Source organism: Corvus moneduloides, chromosome 3 (genome assembly GCF_009650955.1).
Source record: "Corvus moneduloides isolate bCorMon1 chromosome 3, bCorMon1.pri, whole genome shotgun sequence".
Lineage (NCBI taxonomy): Eukaryota > Metazoa > Chordata > Aves > Passeriformes > Corvidae > Corvus > Corvus moneduloides.
In genome coordinates, this window is record NC_045478.1 from 52,618,116 (window position 1) to 52,635,865 (window position 17,750).

The window sequence follows — 17,750 nt, forward strand, 5'->3', positions numbered from 1 at the left end:
CCTTCAATTCTCTGAAAATCTGCAGTACTTTAACTCACTTGGTTTCAAGGGAGCTACTTCCAAGCACATCAAGAGAGAATTAGATCTTTCTGCTAGCAAATCTCCCAAGGGATTTACTGTGCTGTAGGCAACACTCTATTCCCTGTTTACCTCGCAGGTAATAACAAGAATATTCTGTGGAGAATTCAAACTCAGAAGAAACATACCAGGCAAGTCACTAGAAGAAAATTAAGGCTTACCTCTGTAAACATATAATGCATTAGTAGATTAACTTCCCATTAGACAAATGAGTGACACAGGATGCAGCATGCTACAGCAGACAAACTGCATATCAGATGCAGTAAAACTCTAACCATAATTAAAATATCCAAGTAAACATTATCTGACTCAGAACCAAGCTACACTAGGGAAGCTCTTCACCGTGCTGCTAGGCTTGAAGTGTAGTTTATCTGCCAGGGCTTAATGCCTGCATTAAAGTTACCCTGGTTACTGATGACTCCCATTCAATCACCTGAAATTCGTTGTGTCTGCAGTGGAGAACTGCGTGTTTATTAAAGAGTTGGGTTTTGATAAAATGATCCAGAATACAGATACAGATACCTGAACCAGTGTATTTAAAAACGAAACTAAAAAACAGATACAAAAAGCTCTCAATCCATGTTTTCAACATCAGCTGTGTGACAAGGAGCACAGTAATCAGAGATGAAGCAAAATTGTCATGATACTGATAATACAGAAACACCATAGCATGATGATAGATCACAATATTAGTAACTATGAGGAGACAAACAGCACATAGAGATGAACAAAACATAATGACATAGCTTGAGCACCATCATTTTTCTAAAGTGGCACAGTCACTTGGAAGGACAATCTGAATCATGTGTAGCTCTAACCATTACATGAAATAAAGTATAAAGTCAATTAAACCTGCTCCTCTGCAAGATCACTCATTCTGGGCACACAAACATAGCTATACAAGTCTTTAGGTTTCATCAGTTCAACCAAACCAGTGAACTGACATGAACAGCCTTGGGAAGCGTTTAGGAAACTAAAAGCCAAATCGGGCCTGCAGCACACGCAGTCCCTCTTTATGTAAAGCATATGGCCCTTAAAGAAAGTACATTCACAGGTCCAGGATGATTCTATGAAACACTTTGAAAACCATGGATACAACGGATAGAAGGGTGAAGATTCAGAAGAACTGCATGTTAAATAATTGGGAGGATATACATGTTACGTCCTTGGATTTTTCCTAACCTCTTCATCCCAATCAAAATCTAATGTTGCATCATCCAGCTCTGCTATGGAGAAGAGAGATGTCTTTGTGGCCACGCTGGCTTTACTAGAATTTCCCAATGCAAAACTCTTTCTTTTGCCAGGATTGCTCACGTGCACCTTCAGCGATGGGCTGTGGCTTTCCTTGTTGGTGTCATTCTTAACGGCAGGTGAGGTTTCTGATTTTGCCTCAGGACGTGACACAAAGGAGAACGTCGACAGCTTGGCTAATGTGCTGGAGCGCACCTTCCCTGTGCTTGGACCACCAAGTTTCTCCTCTCCCTCCCTTTTCTTCTCAGTGGGTGGAGGTGATGCAGCATCAAAACTGATATCAGAGCGTATCGTTGCACTTTCTCTGACCTCCTTCCCTAAGGCCCAACTCTGCTGCTCTTCTTTCCCTTTATTATTAATTGATCCTTTTTCCAAACGACATTTTCCTAAGCGAGTCAATGTCATCTTACTTTTCTCAGATGGGCAGCATTCTTCTGGAAGCTGCTCTCCCTGGAGCTGCTCTCCTGGCTTAAAAGTAGTTTCACTCTGAAAAAGAGAAAATTCTTCACTTGTCTTCTCTGAAGAATGACCAAGCTTTGTCCTTGGTCTGAAAGAAAATTTAGCTAGTTTAGCAACTGGGGGACTTTCACTGTCTTGCTCATGGGAACTTACTACCTTTGTTTCCTTCACTACTTGATCTTTACTTCTTTTTCTCATGGAAATTGTTGCACCTTTTGCTGCTACTGATATGCTGTTCTCTTGTCCTAGCATAGAATCTGCATCACTTGAAAGACCTGGCTGGCCAGAGGCAGGTAATACTGAAGGAAGGGCCTTTGCCTCGGGGTCCTGTGTGCTTGTAAAGAATCCATGTGACTTCTCCATGTGCAGCCTCCGCCAGCTTCTAGAAGCATCTTGTCTAATAACTGAATCTTGCACACTAGCACTTGGTGCTGGGTCTGCAATACTATCTTCTGAAGAAGAACAGTTGTGTTCTTCATTCCTTTTCCTGCTTAACTTGGAAACTGTGTCCTTTTGTTTCAGAGGAGCATGCAGATCCACAGCTGCTAGTGACTCTCTTACTCCATTTTGCTTCCTTGGTATTGAAGCAGATCTTTCTTCAGAGCTTGAGGTTTTTGAAGCCAAGTTATTTGGAGATATCTTGGGCACTGGAGACGACTTCTGAGAATTTTCTTCAGCATCAATGCTGCTCTCTTCCAGGCTGTCAAACCATGCCAGGCTGTTTGTGTTTTTGTTATTACCCTGTGCTGGGTTGCACAAGGGTTCTGGATGAATATTCCCTTCACAGCTGCCTTCAAGCGAAGGTGTCCGTGGCCCAGAGTTATCCTCTTCTTGATTTGAAGGTTCTGACTGAGATCTTTGCTTTGACTGCCCAAATGCATCATCATTCAAGCACCTCGTGGTAGTACTGAAATTTGTTTCTTCAGGCTGCTGCTGGCATGAGTTTTCCTTTTTCAATCTATACAATGAAAAAAAAATTAAACAATAGTAAATGAATTTTCTTCCTTTTTCTTTCTTCATTGTATTACTGATACATAATATGCATGACTGATGGAAAGCTACAAAAAATGTAGGTCACAAAAGTATGTTATTAAGTTTCATATACAGCTCTGAAAGCTGGTGTTGCAGTCTGTCATCTTTCAGCACCTTCAACAGTGAGTGGCAGGATTTAGTGTCCCCAGTAGAAGACAGGCAGACGGACAGAGAGAAAGAAACCACCTAAACTGCATTTCCTTGGGAAACCAAACAGGAAAAAAAACAAACTAAACACAAGCTTTGCACTACTTATAACCATTGCTAGAGTCCCCTACAGATTTTATATATTCTGTAAGTCTGTCTTCTAGAACAGAACCTACTTAAATCTTATCCTGAGCCAGGTGAAGTCTCAAATGAGTTATTGGAATGGAAAACCTAGGTATTACTTGGAATAGTGGTTGTTGAGTTTCTCTCATAATCACTATGTACTTAACATGTCAAAAACGTGATAGAACAGAAGCATCTCAAATCACTTATAAAACTTAATTATCACTGTCTGTGCCTATCTATATTCTCAGGGCCCTCTAAAACAACAGAGGTGCTTGAGTGAGGGTTCCCTCCAATCTCAGAATAGCTGATGTTCTGTCTATTATACCTAAATAGATATTTTCCAAGGCAAACAGCATTCTGGTTTTCGCTAAACAGTGATACAAACCATGAGTGAAAAGCAGCCACCTTCCATCCCAAAAGTGACTGCATTCATCTAGAAGAAATGATTCTTATGCATAATAAACAGTTTCTCTGCTCTGTGAGAAAGAGAGCACTATACAGACATGTATGTTTTAGAATAATTACTGTAATTGTTTACTAACATGTTTATCCTTATTTTTTTAATGGAAGGTGACAGAAATTACATGACTCATCAAGAAGGGATGAGATATATGATACATGATTGTTTTACTGAAATATAGTTTAGGGGAAACGCATGGAACAAGTCTTCTAATACAGAATGGGTTGTTTTAAAGAGGACATTCATTTAGTACTCCCTAGGCTGCTTAAGAGAGGGAAGAAGAAATCAGCTTAATTTGCAGCATAGGGCATTCGGTGGAATATTAGGAAAACCTTTATGAGCATTGGGTGGAGCAATCATGGCACAGACTACAGAATGGCAACAGAAAATCCTCATCATTAGAAGGGCTTCAGAGCAGATAATGTGAGCTCCTGCCAGGAAGGTCAAACGCAGACCTAATCCTCTCTTTGTATTTGATCTCCCATCCCATCCTACATTTCTTTGATCCCCCATGAACACCTCTGTTTTAAAAGTAGCTTTTGTCCGTCTGTTGAAGATATCCCACTTCATCTGTTTCTGTTGACTCTGTGGTTATTTAACACATCATTACTACAAGTTACAAAATAAGTCTCAAAAATATTCAAAGGAAAAGTGAATTCTCCCAGCTGTTTCCATTAATTTCAACGACATTAATCTTTTATCTTCATTTAACAGTAAGAAAGTACAAGTTTCCTCAAAGACTAATCTCATTTCTGGAAGAAAAGGTGGGTTGTTTAACTTTTACTTCCTTCCAATTCTAGGGTTTTTCTCTCAGGCTCAGTGCATTAAAAGTTTTCTATTAATAACAAAAAATAGGTTTCCCAAAGATTACTGCAGTGAGCTGGAAACTAGAGATGCGACAGTGACAATTCCAGCATGTAAAAAAGAAAAAATCACCCAAAATTACAGAACCTTGATTCAGGCTTACGTTTTCCATTAACAGAAAGGGAAGGATCCTGACAATCCCAACACAAAAGGCGGCTTAAAAAATCATGAAGCAGATCTGCTGTATTTTACCAAACAAGTAACAAAAGGTTCTACAAAATTATTTGCTCAGCTACAGAATCTAGCATTTTGACTCTGAGAAGCACTTTTGAAACTTATCTGAGCATAATATTCAGATATGAGTTGGGAACTCATTAAAATATTTGTAAATTCCATAACCCAGAGGCAGAAATGATCTTGTGATGATCTCAGAATGCTACTTTAAAACAATCTCCCTGATTATCCAAGTCCTCTAAAGAATGAGTCCCTTCCCAATGTCAGACTAATTTTAGACTCTCTCCAGATACTATTGTGAAACAAATTCTGTTTCCCATCTGAATTAGTTTGTTACTTTGTGTATCTGTACCTGTCAAGTCTTCGTAGCTCTTTATGCAGAAGGTCTTTCAGCTCCAGCCGCTCCAATATGATTTCACACTGTGTTCGGTACTGGTCCATTGGATTGTCTGGAAATGAGGTGTGTAAGGCATTGATGCCTCCGAGAAGTGCACCCCCCTATGGCACCAAAGAGATTTTAATAAATAAAAATGGGAAACTACCTTTATTATTAACCACCAAATTTAAACAACAGCGACTATGTTATCCGAAATTCTCCCTTAGGTATTTTAAAGCTTAAGGTAGCAAATATTTGCTAACTGTATCCACACAAATAATCCTATTAGATCTGCTGACGTGGTCAAAATTGCTCATAAACATAAAGCAATTACATGATCAAGCCTGCAGTCTACTCATACTTGTTTATTTTTATTGACACATGGAATGGGAAGTCCACCTAAAGCTTGAGAATATCCTGACTGAAAACAAAAATTAGGATTAAAGATGTTTTCCAAATACCTTGTAAAAATTGTGCCCATGTGAGGAACTTTTTTAACTGAAGAAGTTCTGACTGCTAGAAGTTTTCATTAGCTTTGCCTAATTTCCTAAAGGAAAAGACCTGTGTATTAAGGCGTGTCAACACAGGGTAAATTTTTTGGGACAGAAATATTTCTGAATAGCACTTTAAGAGTAACTTACTATTTGTGAATAATTCCAGTGAATTGTAAGTGATTTTAATATGGGACAATTTTTGCTGTGCCTTGTAAAAATGAAGCAGTCTTTATTTGGAACAGAGCATCTGCACAGTGATTTGTTCCACAACAAATAATCTAGAATAGCTCTGTAGTTAATTGCTCTTTGGAAAAAAACACCTCACACCACAAACCCTCTATTTTGCCACAGATAAGTTAGTATTTACCACTCCTGTCTAATCTATAAAGCTCAATACAACTAATGAACCAGATGTGTGTCAAGTGCCATGGATACAATACCAAAAGTCAATGAAGTCTCTAGATCCAGAAATTGCTACCTATGGCATCACATGGATTACACGTTTTCAATTGTGATAATTTCTGGTTCCACCATTCTGCAGTGTTAAAATATTACATTGAAAAACATCACTCTGTGGCTAATTAAAGCTCTCTAAAACTACAATGTGCTAAAATTAAGGCTGTCCATGCAACCTTTAATGCATCCCACTGAAGTTACCACTCGGGGGTTTTTTCACCCATCACTTCAGGAACACAATAGATCTGTTCTACATGGAAGCACCAGTCTCTTGGCATGGAAAAGGCTCCTGCAGAACCCACCCCTCTGCTGTATTTGCTTCAGGAACTGGAAGGTTCATAGACAATGAGGCAGGGACTCAGTCTCTTGGTTAGAACAATTAAAAGCAGATAAGGAGGACCAGATTCTGTCTCTGATGCTATGTTCCAGTTTTTGTGATTCAGAAAGAGCCAGTTAAGTAAAGAAAGAAAATAAATCTCTAAGTGGAATCCTGATGTGGTGCATGCACAGAAGGAAATTGCAGACAACAGGAAATGTGCTCAAACAGTCAAAGTGTTACTGTTCTGAAACTGGGGCCCAACCATCTCTTGTGGGTATGCTCTAGTGGACCATTCCTTCTGGACTGTACATAATTCAGCTCCAGATCAGAGGAGTAGCACCATCCCATCACTTTGCAAGGACTGCGTGAAGATAGGTGAATTGATATTTCTGAAATATTCAAGGCCACTGGAGATGAATTCCAAAGAAAAATATGTTAAGAAATTGTGAATATTACCTTTAGAACAGCAGGTAATAAACAAAATATTGAGCAAAACACTGACAAAAGATAGTTGCTTTCAGACTGAGTACTGTCAACCTGTGTCCTAAGGACCCAGTGGAAAAAAAGAGGACTACGTGGTTATATATCCTGAGATATAGAGCCACAGGCTACAATAATGTCTTGCACTCACTGACATTTCAATCCCTTTCGTGGCCATCACAAGGAGCTTCTTTTAAATACTGTATGTGCATGTGAAATTCTAAGTGAAGTTAAGATATCTGTGAAGTTTCATTCCTGTGCTGGTGCTCACGTCTCTGAGATATCTGCCCCTCTGAGATTCTGAGATATCATTTTGAGTAGAGGAAGGAAACCATATGACAAAACCACTGTAAACTGAGGGCAGAGGATCTAAAACAGAGAGAGAAAATATTACAGGGAAAGTCAGTGGAAAGGAAAGGTGTAAAATGCCTAGGGATGGGAAGACAAATTATAAAAAGGAGTTAAAGGAGAGGGATTGGAAAGAGAATAAAACAAGGATGGAAACAGGACCAAGAGAAGGAGGGAAACAATGCTAGCAAGAGAAAATGAGGCAAAGAAAAGATCAAGCCGGGGGGCTTTGGAATATGCTCACAACGACTAAGTAGGAAAGAGAAATATAAAGGTGAATTAGAGGGCAAAACAAACAAAAAACTCCAATGAAGTAGGTTGGAGATGAAAATGTGATAGTCTTCCTTCTCAAGAGGGCTCACAAGAAATACCCAGTCACAGGAGAACTGTGAACTTTAATTTTATTCTGGCAAGAACTGACTTATTGTAGAAGTTGCAAAGACAGTGTTAAAGATGGAGTTTGCTGAGCTAAAAGGTGGCAACCAGTCCTTCCAGAATGACACTGGCACTTCCTCATTTACAACCTCATTCTAGAGACTGACAATTAGGCAGGAAACACAGGATGTATCTGTACAAAATGTTGTGGGGTTTTTTTTCTAGAGAAGGAATCTGTCTCTGAAAATAAACTTTTGCATGCTACTTCCATCTTTTTTTAATAAAACAAATAAATCACTTCCTTCAAAAAGAAACTACTTCAGTGAAACTACTTCAAAAATGAACATGTTTGCCTACTTGCTCATAAGAAGCTAAGAGTGGAGCAAAGATGGTAAGCATACCAAGCACTCCCAGGTAATCTGCAGTCATAATTCAGGCAAATTTCTCACTGACTCTTATTAGACAAAAACTTGTTACACAATGTAGTGGGTTGACCCTGGCCAGGTCAACCTGCAGCCCTTGAGGGCAGGACTGTATAAAAATGAAACATTGACTCACAGTTAAAACAATTCGTTTACATTTACTTGTGCTGATCAGGTAGAGAAACACACAGGGGAACATACACATTCATTATTATTACATACATATGTTTCACTTTTTGATCTGTTACCAAAAAAAAAAAAAAATTAGTATTTCAGACTTCTTATATCCAAAACCATATTACTTTGAAACCACAGTCCCATCAATTTTCCATCTAGTTAATTACAGGTTTAATTACAGTTAATGAAGACTTATGTGGTATCTTCTGCAGTTTCAACAGCTTCATAATTTAACTCCGTTGCAGTGCTGTCATTGAAAAGCTGAGCTCTTCAAAACAGTGCAAGATGAATTGCAACAGACAGCGAAATAATCTTTTCCTATTTAATAAGGTCAGGCCCTGTAGTATTTTTGAGATAAATTCCATTTGCAATGTTGTGCAATAGATTATCAGTGGCACAAACTGCAATTAGTCTCTCAACTCTCACTGAAAGGACAAGAGAGATCACAAGTGTCTACCTGCCACATGTGACTTTGTGCATCTATCCTGAAGAGCTTTGTCTCCAAAAAAAAGGAGCATATCTACTCCTACAAAAGTCTTTCAGGCCCATTGAACTAATGGGTGCTACATAAAATTGTCTTAATTTGAAAATACTCAAATTGACCTGTACAGGAACACAGGAAATGCCATTTTGGATCAGACCAGTCAGCTGAGCAGCAGAGTACACCATCTCTGACAGAGCCAAACCCAAACATTTCAGATGTGCTAAAAACTCCCATGCATAAGACTTTGGATAATCTGCTTATGGTAATTTTTTTCCTACTCCAAAGCATGAAAATTTATTTCTCTTAAAAATATTCTGTCTGAAGTAATAGTGTCTATATTATTTTCCACATTTCTACTAAAAAAACCCCTTCTATCAGATTTACGTTTCTTTTACTAATTCTAAATGTGCTGCTTTTTCAACATCCTAATAATAATATTACAGTAAACTAAAATCTAGCCTTCCACATTTTTTCAATGCTTTTTTGAGTAGAAACATTACATAAATACATGTGATAATTGGAAAGCATGATTTTCAGTCCAAGCAAAGTTTTGGAATTTTAAGGTTTCTAAGAATAAAATTAGTCTTCTAAATGTTCTGAGTTTTACAATTACTACCAACATAGTTTAAAATTATTTAATGGCTAAATAAATTGTAGGTCTTGGCAACTGTTTGAACTTGCTCCAAAAAATGATTTGGTTCTCTCATACCTAATTAATGAGTGACTATGTAACATCATGGAACAAAAACCCATCAGAGACTATTAAACACAGTGATATACAAACAATTTCTGCCTCAAAATGTCTTTAAAATGTAGATTACCAAAAGCCAATACTAGGCCAAAACTTCACTTCGACTGGTCCATAAAAAAAGGTAGCAGGACTTTATCCTAATCTAGATTTTTCAGCATAATCTATGTTTAAGGATTTTAACAATCAAGATGGACTAAAAAAGACTTGTCAAGGTCTCTGATTACCTACTTTGCATGAGTCTATAAAATCCTTTCCAAAGAGAAGGGAGCTGGCACATGTTTACATGTAAAACCGAATCCCTTAAATGTGGTGTTGCAGCAATGGCAATGTCTGTAAGAAAACTTACCTGCATAGAAGATTCCATCACTGATACCACAGTTACAGCATCTTCCAAAGTCACAGTATCCCTAAACATCAACCGGGCATGAGCTATCAAAAATAAATGGGTGCAAGCGTTACCAAAGTCAAAAAACAATTTTTTGTACAAGGAACAAGATACTTCTTCAAATTTCTTCAGCCCTCAAACACTCATGCATAGGCATAACTTAAACATAAATATAATAATTTTGATTTCAATGTTAATTTCAACAGAAACTGGAAGGATTAGTTTTTCTAGTGAACAATAGGATGTAATTTTCAAATTGCAGTTACAGTGACAGGATAAAGATACTTAAAATTCTACAGTTAAAAAATGTAAAGTGCTGGATATCACAACAAAGAGTGTGATATGAAACATCCTTATCTACATAGGCACATGTCATCACCATAAAGTAAAAAATAAGGTCCAATTTTCATCACAGGTCAGAAAAAAATGTATTCCTCTATCTGGTCTGTGTCACAGATTCGGTATTATTTAAAATGCTTTCCTCTGCAATAGCTTTATTTTTTCTTCCTTCTCTTTCTTCAGTCAGCAAAATAAAAGTGTTTTTTGTAAATAGATATAATGCAAATAATTTACGATATGAAACCTTTTTCGTAATGGCCATGGAAACACACTCAGTTCTTATTCAGCAATAGAAAGACAGGTTAGTTAATACCATCCAAGTAATACTTTGAAAGAACAAAATCCTACTAAAAGCCCCAGTCTCATGAACTGATAAGAAGGGAAGAAACACTGAATGTGAAAATTACATGTGTATCTCGAAAAGTTAGGAATGTCTTTCACTTAAATGGAGAATGCCTTTCCCCCAAAATGGAGAACAAAACATAAACATCTGAAGTAGGAGGCACTACACTGTCATTTATGCTTGCTAAACAAAATACAGTACATTCTTTTAAATTCATCCTGAAAATATTTGATATGCCATTTTATAAAATAAAACCATGTTAAGGCAGAGACATACTGCTTCCTTTGGGTTTTTTTTAATAAATGAAATATGACTTGAACACAGAGATGGAAATTTTTAAGTTGTATGGCAAATATGGTCTTGATTACTTATACTTCAGGAAACAAAAAAATATGTTATCTTTTATGTGGTGTTAACTTTAGGATTATTGATACTTAAGAAAAAATATGCTAATTTTATGTTATATTAATTTCATAGTAGAAGCAAATATTTGACTCAAATGGAAGCAAGTAAATCCTGAGATTGCCTTTCATAAAGACACACAATCTCTGAGATTTTTCTCTTGAATGTGACTTCTTCCAGAGGTTTTAATTTTTATAATATACATGAGAATGTCAAAATTAAAACTGGTTTTGATAGTTTAAATGTAACACCCTTTCTCACATTCAGAATCTCCAGCCCTGAGGCTCTTTAGATGAGAAGGATAAAACAATACAAGAATCACCTATCCCCACCTCCATGGAAAAGCTGTTACTCTGCTTACTGGCTATAATTATACTGTTCTATTCATTTCATAAAGGTTAATTGTTAGCCTAAAAATAAAAATGCCAGGGCCTTACCTTCTGCAAGGCGTATCAGACTCTCTAACAGGCGGATGGTGGTGCGGGCAGCATTCCTGCAGTCACTCTGACGCTGCATTTGATAGTAGCGAACAAGGATCAGGTTGCTCTCATCAGACAATTTTGGCTGTATGCTTTTTATAAGGCAGAAGTAGGTTTTCATCCTTTCCATGCTCCAGAGCTTTTCTGATTTGCTTGGGCAGCCTGCATTACAACATCCTTGTCAGTAATTCTGTAACAACAGACATCAAGCTTCTTCCCAAGAACTCCTGTTAAATAGACAGGTGACTATGAAAGACACATTACTGTACTTCTGAGGCATACTGGCTGGTCTGTACACTAGTCCTCAAAGACTTGGTCAAATTCCAGTGCAGAATTTTACACACCATCCGATCCCTCCCGTATCAAAATCCACAATAAAGCCTCCAGTAATTTCTATAGAACTGCTGTCAGCCTCACTGCCCACCAGATGGTACAGGCAGTGCCAAGTGCTTTGGAACTCCTTAAAATGAAAAACGCTACATGAGTGTATGCACCTCCTCTAGCTGTTTTACCTATTCTGTTGGAGCCAACACTTACCTGCCATATTCTGAACATTTTTTGTAGGGAAATATTCTAGAAAGGGAAGGAAGCTAGCTGAAGAAGTTTCCTCTAACCACTTCTTCTGTAAAGGGGATCAAAGCCATGTTCCTTGACATGGATGGGGAAGGGGCTGGTCAAAATCAAATCACACTGCCCTCCCTCATTCCAGAGCACAAAGCTCCACATGGGGAATGTTATTGTTCATTCTTTGAGCCCAGCAACATGTGCATCTCTGATCTGTTCTGCATAAATTAAGTTTCCCATTAACAGCAAGTACAGTTGCAAGGGATTTAGGATCTGCAGATCAAGCACTGTAAAGGTGTGAGATGGAAACAATCCACATACGGAGAAGTCTGGCCTGAAATCTCTTGTAAATGATCCCAGAGTAAAAGTAGAGTGTTCTCAGCTCCCCCCTCTTAATTAATTAGTGATCTCTGTCTTACTCCTACATGAAGAACAACCATACAGCAGAAAACCACCATGACAAAAATGTAAACACTGATTAATTTGAAAGACTGAAGAAAAACAAACTAAAAAATGGAGGGAAATAAAAAAAACCCAAAACACCCTGCCCCCAAACAAACAGACAACAAAACCAGAAACTAACCAACAAAAAAACCTCCAACAAAACACTTTATGATTTAAAAAGACTATTCTTACCTTTATTTTGCAAGATGAAGGATGAAATTATGTTGTCCCATTCCTCATTCTTCGTATCTAACAATACTAAGACCAGGTCAAATCTGCTCAACAGGGGACTGCCAAGAGCTATGTTGACAGAGGCAGACTCATTGGGGTCATAATGGCCTTTTGGGTTTGTTGCTGCCAGGATAGTTGTCCTCGTGCTAAGCTTGCACACCAAGCTAGAGAACGGCATGGTGAACATTATGGTTGAATTAAACTGGATAGGGAAAATGATTCCAAGTATTTAAAAACTTTTGTGGTTTTATGCTATAAAGAGCACATCTTGTCTTGAAAGACCACAAGAGCTAAACAATGTACACAATTATTGTATTAATATTTGTTATATGTACAGTATTTTTCAGTCAGAGAATAACAACTAAACAGACACTGATCTGGATACCAAAAGTCACCAACTAACATTGCCACAAATAATCTCCATATATAGCTAGATCCTTAAATAGTGAAAACCAACACTACTTCTCAGAAATAAATATTACTTTGTGGGTTTATATGGTATAGAAACACTTTTGAATGCTGTAAAGTAACACTTTAGCTTAATTCACCTTTTAAGAGAGTAAAATAAAATGTGACATAAATGTATGTTTTATTCCTGTGTGTAAACATGAATATGAACCCAAGTAAACAGTGATGGCAGCCACATCAAACTGAAACAGCCATTTTCCTCTCTTAACCATGGTGTCCTAGTATGTGCTTGTAGATGTGGGGAGAGATTATTTTTACTCTTCTAGTCCAAATGCACTCCTTTTGGGTAAGGCAGGAGCAGAAGCATTCTAACTTTGGTTTGTCACTGAGCTATTTCTAGTCAGCTCCTGAGTAACTGCTGCCTCACGTCCAAAGTTCTTCTGTAACTGAGAGGAAGGACCACAGACCTTCCACTAGCTTATACCCAACAGGAAAAAAACTTATCTTCCATGCACCAAAATAAGACCTAAATTAAGAACGTGCTTAACCTATGTGTGCTAAGTTACTACTCAAAAAATCCTCATTCGATGTAGTCCTTAAAAGTGAGCAACTGAGGATACATGTGCAAGTTAGCAAACTGTGTTTGGGTCTATCAAACCCAAACAACTGTAACAAGGAACTCAGCTGAAATATGTCCCTGTCTTACTAAGGAGACAGGACCATATTGACCATATTTGTGCCCAGCTGGCCAAAGCTGGTAATCACCCAGGTGAGAGCAACACGACCCTGAGATTATCTCAGTTGGTAAGAGCATGGTGCTAAGAACACCATAGTTGTGGGTTTGATCCCCATTTAGGCCATTCACTTCAGAGCTGGACTTGATGATCTTTGCAGGTTCCCTTCAACTCAGAATACTCTGTGATTATTTGTCCACTGTCTGACAAAGAGGATGGAGACGCTCAGAATAAGGGAATGACATGACCAGTTAGAGGAGCCAAGATGTGATTGGAGCAAGAGCTGAGTGGAAGGTGACACAAAGGAATATGGAAAGGGTGATGCCTTTTGAGTAGCAGAGGTTTCAGCAATAGCAGCCAGGAAATAATTTGGGCCTGGACAAGAGCTGCATATGATTGACAAATTGAAATGTGAGCTCAAAGACCCAAGTGGTGGGTGGCGATAGTGGGGGGAATAGCAGATTTGAACACACGCTACTTTGAAAAAGGAAAGGCTGGAACTTTAAGTAAGCAGGAGTTTATATTTATGCCACACCCAACATATAAAATTCAGCAGCCTGGAAATCTCTTGGAAAATACAGCAGCCTGGAAATCTCTTGATGTGCTTTGGTTACTAAGCAATATTATTGGATTTTACAGGACAAGAGGACATAGCCTCAAGATGTGCAAAGAGAGGTTCAGGTTGGACTTCAGGAAGAATTTCTTCACTGAAAGGGTGTTCAGGCATTGGAACAGACTGCCCAGGGAGGTGGTGGAGTCACCATCCCTGAAGGCGTTCAAGAACTGACTGGACACGGCACTTAGTGCCATGGTCTAGTTGACAAGGTGGTGATCAATCACAGGCTGGACTTGATGATCTTTGAGGTCTTTTCTAAACTTAATGATTCTGTGATTTTGTGCTTTTGGAAAAATGAAGCCCTACTTTCTGAGTTGCAACCAAAAAAGTCACAAAGCTCCTCATTTCACAATGATTATTATGACCACTTGCAGCAAAGGACAAGAAAAAGGATGCCAAGTCTTTGTAGGAAAGTGCCCTGGCCTATAGCAGTAGATTGAAAACCCAACAGTGAAGAGGGTGTTTATTTATTCTGATTGCTTGCAGCCTCTGGTCCAGTGCACTGTCCTTTGAAATGCTGACTTGTCTAGTTTAGGAATACTGCTGAGAACAAAACTATTACGTACAATGAAGAAAACAGATATTTAATCAGCATCCCTCCAACCTGTAGGTACAAGAGAAAAATCTCACGTTGCTTTCTCACATATGCTAACATGCTACTTACCCTGCCTTTGCAACACTGATGGTTTGTTGCTCCATTGCCTCGTGGATACTGGTTCTGTCATGTTCTTTGATGCTATTGAACTCGTCAATGCAACAAAGGCCTCCATCTGCAAGCACCAGTGCTCCAGCTTCCAAATTCCACTCCCCAAATTCCTTCACAGCAGTCACTGTCAAACCTGAAGAATCAAATACTTCAGTCAGTCTCTTCCTTAAAATGCAGGAGTGAACTTGAGTGAAATAAAGGGGCCCAGCACAGTGATTTGAGCCATGGACAGAGGGCAAACCAGCAGGGATGCTCCATCATGTACCTCTGCCACGTAACTTAACTCACTTTACAGCTACCAGCAAGCAATCCCACTAGCGTTGAGGTACGTTAGCCTGGAGCTGTGAAGCAGATTCTGTTAAGCTTCCCACATTTGGATTGTGACTTGGTTTAGGACTTTGTTAAACGAACCAAAGAGATTAGGGTACAAGGACTAGATCTGGAGGATCATACTGAAAATTGGGGCAAACACAAAGATTGCAAAATTATGGAATGGACCCATTCAGGTACTCCTCCTCATTAGCTATTAAAACAGACAGAAACTTTGGAGCTGCAAAGCAAAGTTTGGAAAGAAAAATATATTTCAATTTTCTTATAACTCATGGCCCCAGAAAGTGGAGTCAAATTCTTCCTTTAAACTAAAGAAATTAAATTTCTTTATGAGTTTTTGGTTTCCTCTAAGTATTAAGCAAAAATGAAAATCCAAAGATGACCGAGGATGAAATGGGGGAAGAAATAAAAAAAAAAGTTTTCCAGTAAATCTACATGTTATACAACACTGGGAGGATGGCAAGTCAAAAGCCCTGCACAACTGTAGAAACAGCCACTCATTAGCAAGTATGTGCAGCTCCCTCCAATTCCTCTATTCCCTATTTCCCAGATTCTTCTCTATCTTTAGCCCTTCTTTTTCACTCCAGTGTTCAGCTCAAAATATCCTAGTAGTTGACAAGCTGCAACCAGCCTAAAATCTCCTGCAATTCTATGGCAAAACCTGCACAAGAATCCCCCCTGCCTCACAATTTGGTTCAAGGCTGCAAAGACCTTTTCATCACTGTGCAGCCCACCACAGTACCCATTTGTTTGCAAATGGCCGGCAAAAAGTTATTGGAATTAAATGCTTCCTGATAACATATGTACTTCAGCTTGTAGTAAGGAATCTCCTGCACCATGCCCAATCTTTCTTGGTTTTCCTGGACTGTGTGCCGAACAACGTGGGCAGTCAATCATACAGCAGAATTATAGAAACACAAAGTACTAGGCGGTACTAGAGCCTGGCTGCGCGTTTATTTCTGTATCTTCTGTGGTGAGGGTACACAACTCGCACCCCCCAAGCTGTGGCATTTTCTGCTCTCCCCCTGGAGCCGTGAGGGACATCACTGGCACTGCAGTGCTGTGTCACTCTGCTCCGCGCTGTGCCCTATGCATGGCATGGCCTCGCTGCAGGCTCCCGCCACCACACAAGATGGCTTCCCCCGCTGCACACAGGGCCCTCTCACTGGCAGTGCTGCTGCACGGGCAAAATGTCCTGTCTCATAGCTCTTCAGGGTACCCAAGCCCTCTACAAATGGAGGAAGGGGATGGCTCCCTGGCAGCAGGGCCGTGGGACAGGCACGCTTGGTTCCCTGCACAGCCCATCTTCAGTGGCCTCTCCAGCAGCAGCACTTGGGGCCATGCAGACAGCCCATCCCACCCGGGGCATACAGCACCCCACCAGCAAACCCTGCTTTGCTTAGGGGGCTCCCCAGCCAGCAAGGTGCTGTATCCCAGCGTGCTGCCATTGGCCAAGAGGTCACTGCCGTGGGCTGCAGGGTCAGGCTCACGAGCCTGGCACCACTGCCAGCCCCACTGCCCTGAACTAGGGATGCTTCTGGCACCTGGGACCGCACCAGCACCCAGCACAATCAGCACAGAAACAGGAAAAAAACTCCACCAAACAAAGCATAACAAAAAACCAAAGAGCTGAAATGGCCCCAAACTGGACGTGTCCCATGGCACATGGTGGAGCCTCATGGGCAAGATGGTTTAGCCTGTAAGTGAACCACTGCTTTCATGCTTATTTAGGGGATGTCGAAAGCCCAATGCACCTTCCTGTTTGATTAGACTAGTTTTGTGCATTCTGACAGCAAAGGTGCTTGTTCTGGGAGGTGTTGGGAACAATTTCACCATGAATGCAGGACTGAGAGTAGTTTTTCACTCTTCCCAAGCAGCCAGCATTGCAGTTGCTGTTTATACAATACTGCACACTCTTAGAATATAAAAACCCACTTAGGATTCTTTTAAATACTTGTCAATCTTCCATTTTGTAAATAAGGTTAAATAAAACTTTAAAAGGAGCTCTAGTTGCAACCAGCTTTTTGTCTTGACATACAGCACTTCTTTAACTTTTTGCCTGAAGTGAATGGACAAAAGATTATATTTTGTCCCACAATTCTAATTTAATTATGATATTTTTCCCTACTGTTCTTCCAGCCTCAATTTTAAGCTTAGGGCACTTCCAAGCTGGATGTGGTCTTACATTGTTTGCAACTTGCAGAGGATGAAGATTTTGAAAGGAAATTAATTTCTTCTTCAGCTCATATGGTTCACAACTTTAAATATAATACACTGATAAAAGAAGCATCTTCTACATATGAATCTAAACCTTATCAATTTTAATAAAAATTATTGTGGTAGGCAGGATAAATATAGCCCCATAAGCTACATGCCAGCGATTGAAGTAAAGTCACATCTTAAGATTTAATTTTTTCTTTTAAATAAAATCATTGCAAGGCAACAGCTTTTGAACTAATGTACAGAGTCCCTCTTGGTCATGAAAGGAGATCTGAC

At 39.3% G+C, this 17,750-nt stretch overlaps 1 protein-coding gene across 1 annotated transcript in view; it reads right to left on the minus strand.

Annotated features, from left to right (window-relative positions):
• Positions 1-517: 517 nt before the first annotated feature.
• Positions 518-17,750, minus strand: part of MCM9 (minichromosome maintenance 9 homologous recombination repair factor) — a 49,066-nt gene continuing 31,833 nt past the window's right edge. Inside the window, exons 8-13 of the mRNA XM_032101561.1 lie at positions 14,883-15,057; positions 12,422-12,624; positions 11,180-11,383; positions 9,620-9,702; positions 4,944-5,089; positions 518-2,746 (exon numbers count right to left, since the gene is read on the minus strand). Of these exons, the coding sequence (XP_031957452.1) occupies positions 1,237-2,746; positions 4,944-5,089; positions 9,620-9,702; positions 11,180-11,383; positions 12,422-12,624; positions 14,883-15,057 (2,321 nt within the window). The 3' untranslated portion in view covers positions 518-1,236. The remainder of the gene's footprint in view (positions 2,747-4,943; positions 5,090-9,619; positions 9,703-11,179; positions 11,384-12,421; positions 12,625-14,882; positions 15,058-17,750) is intronic.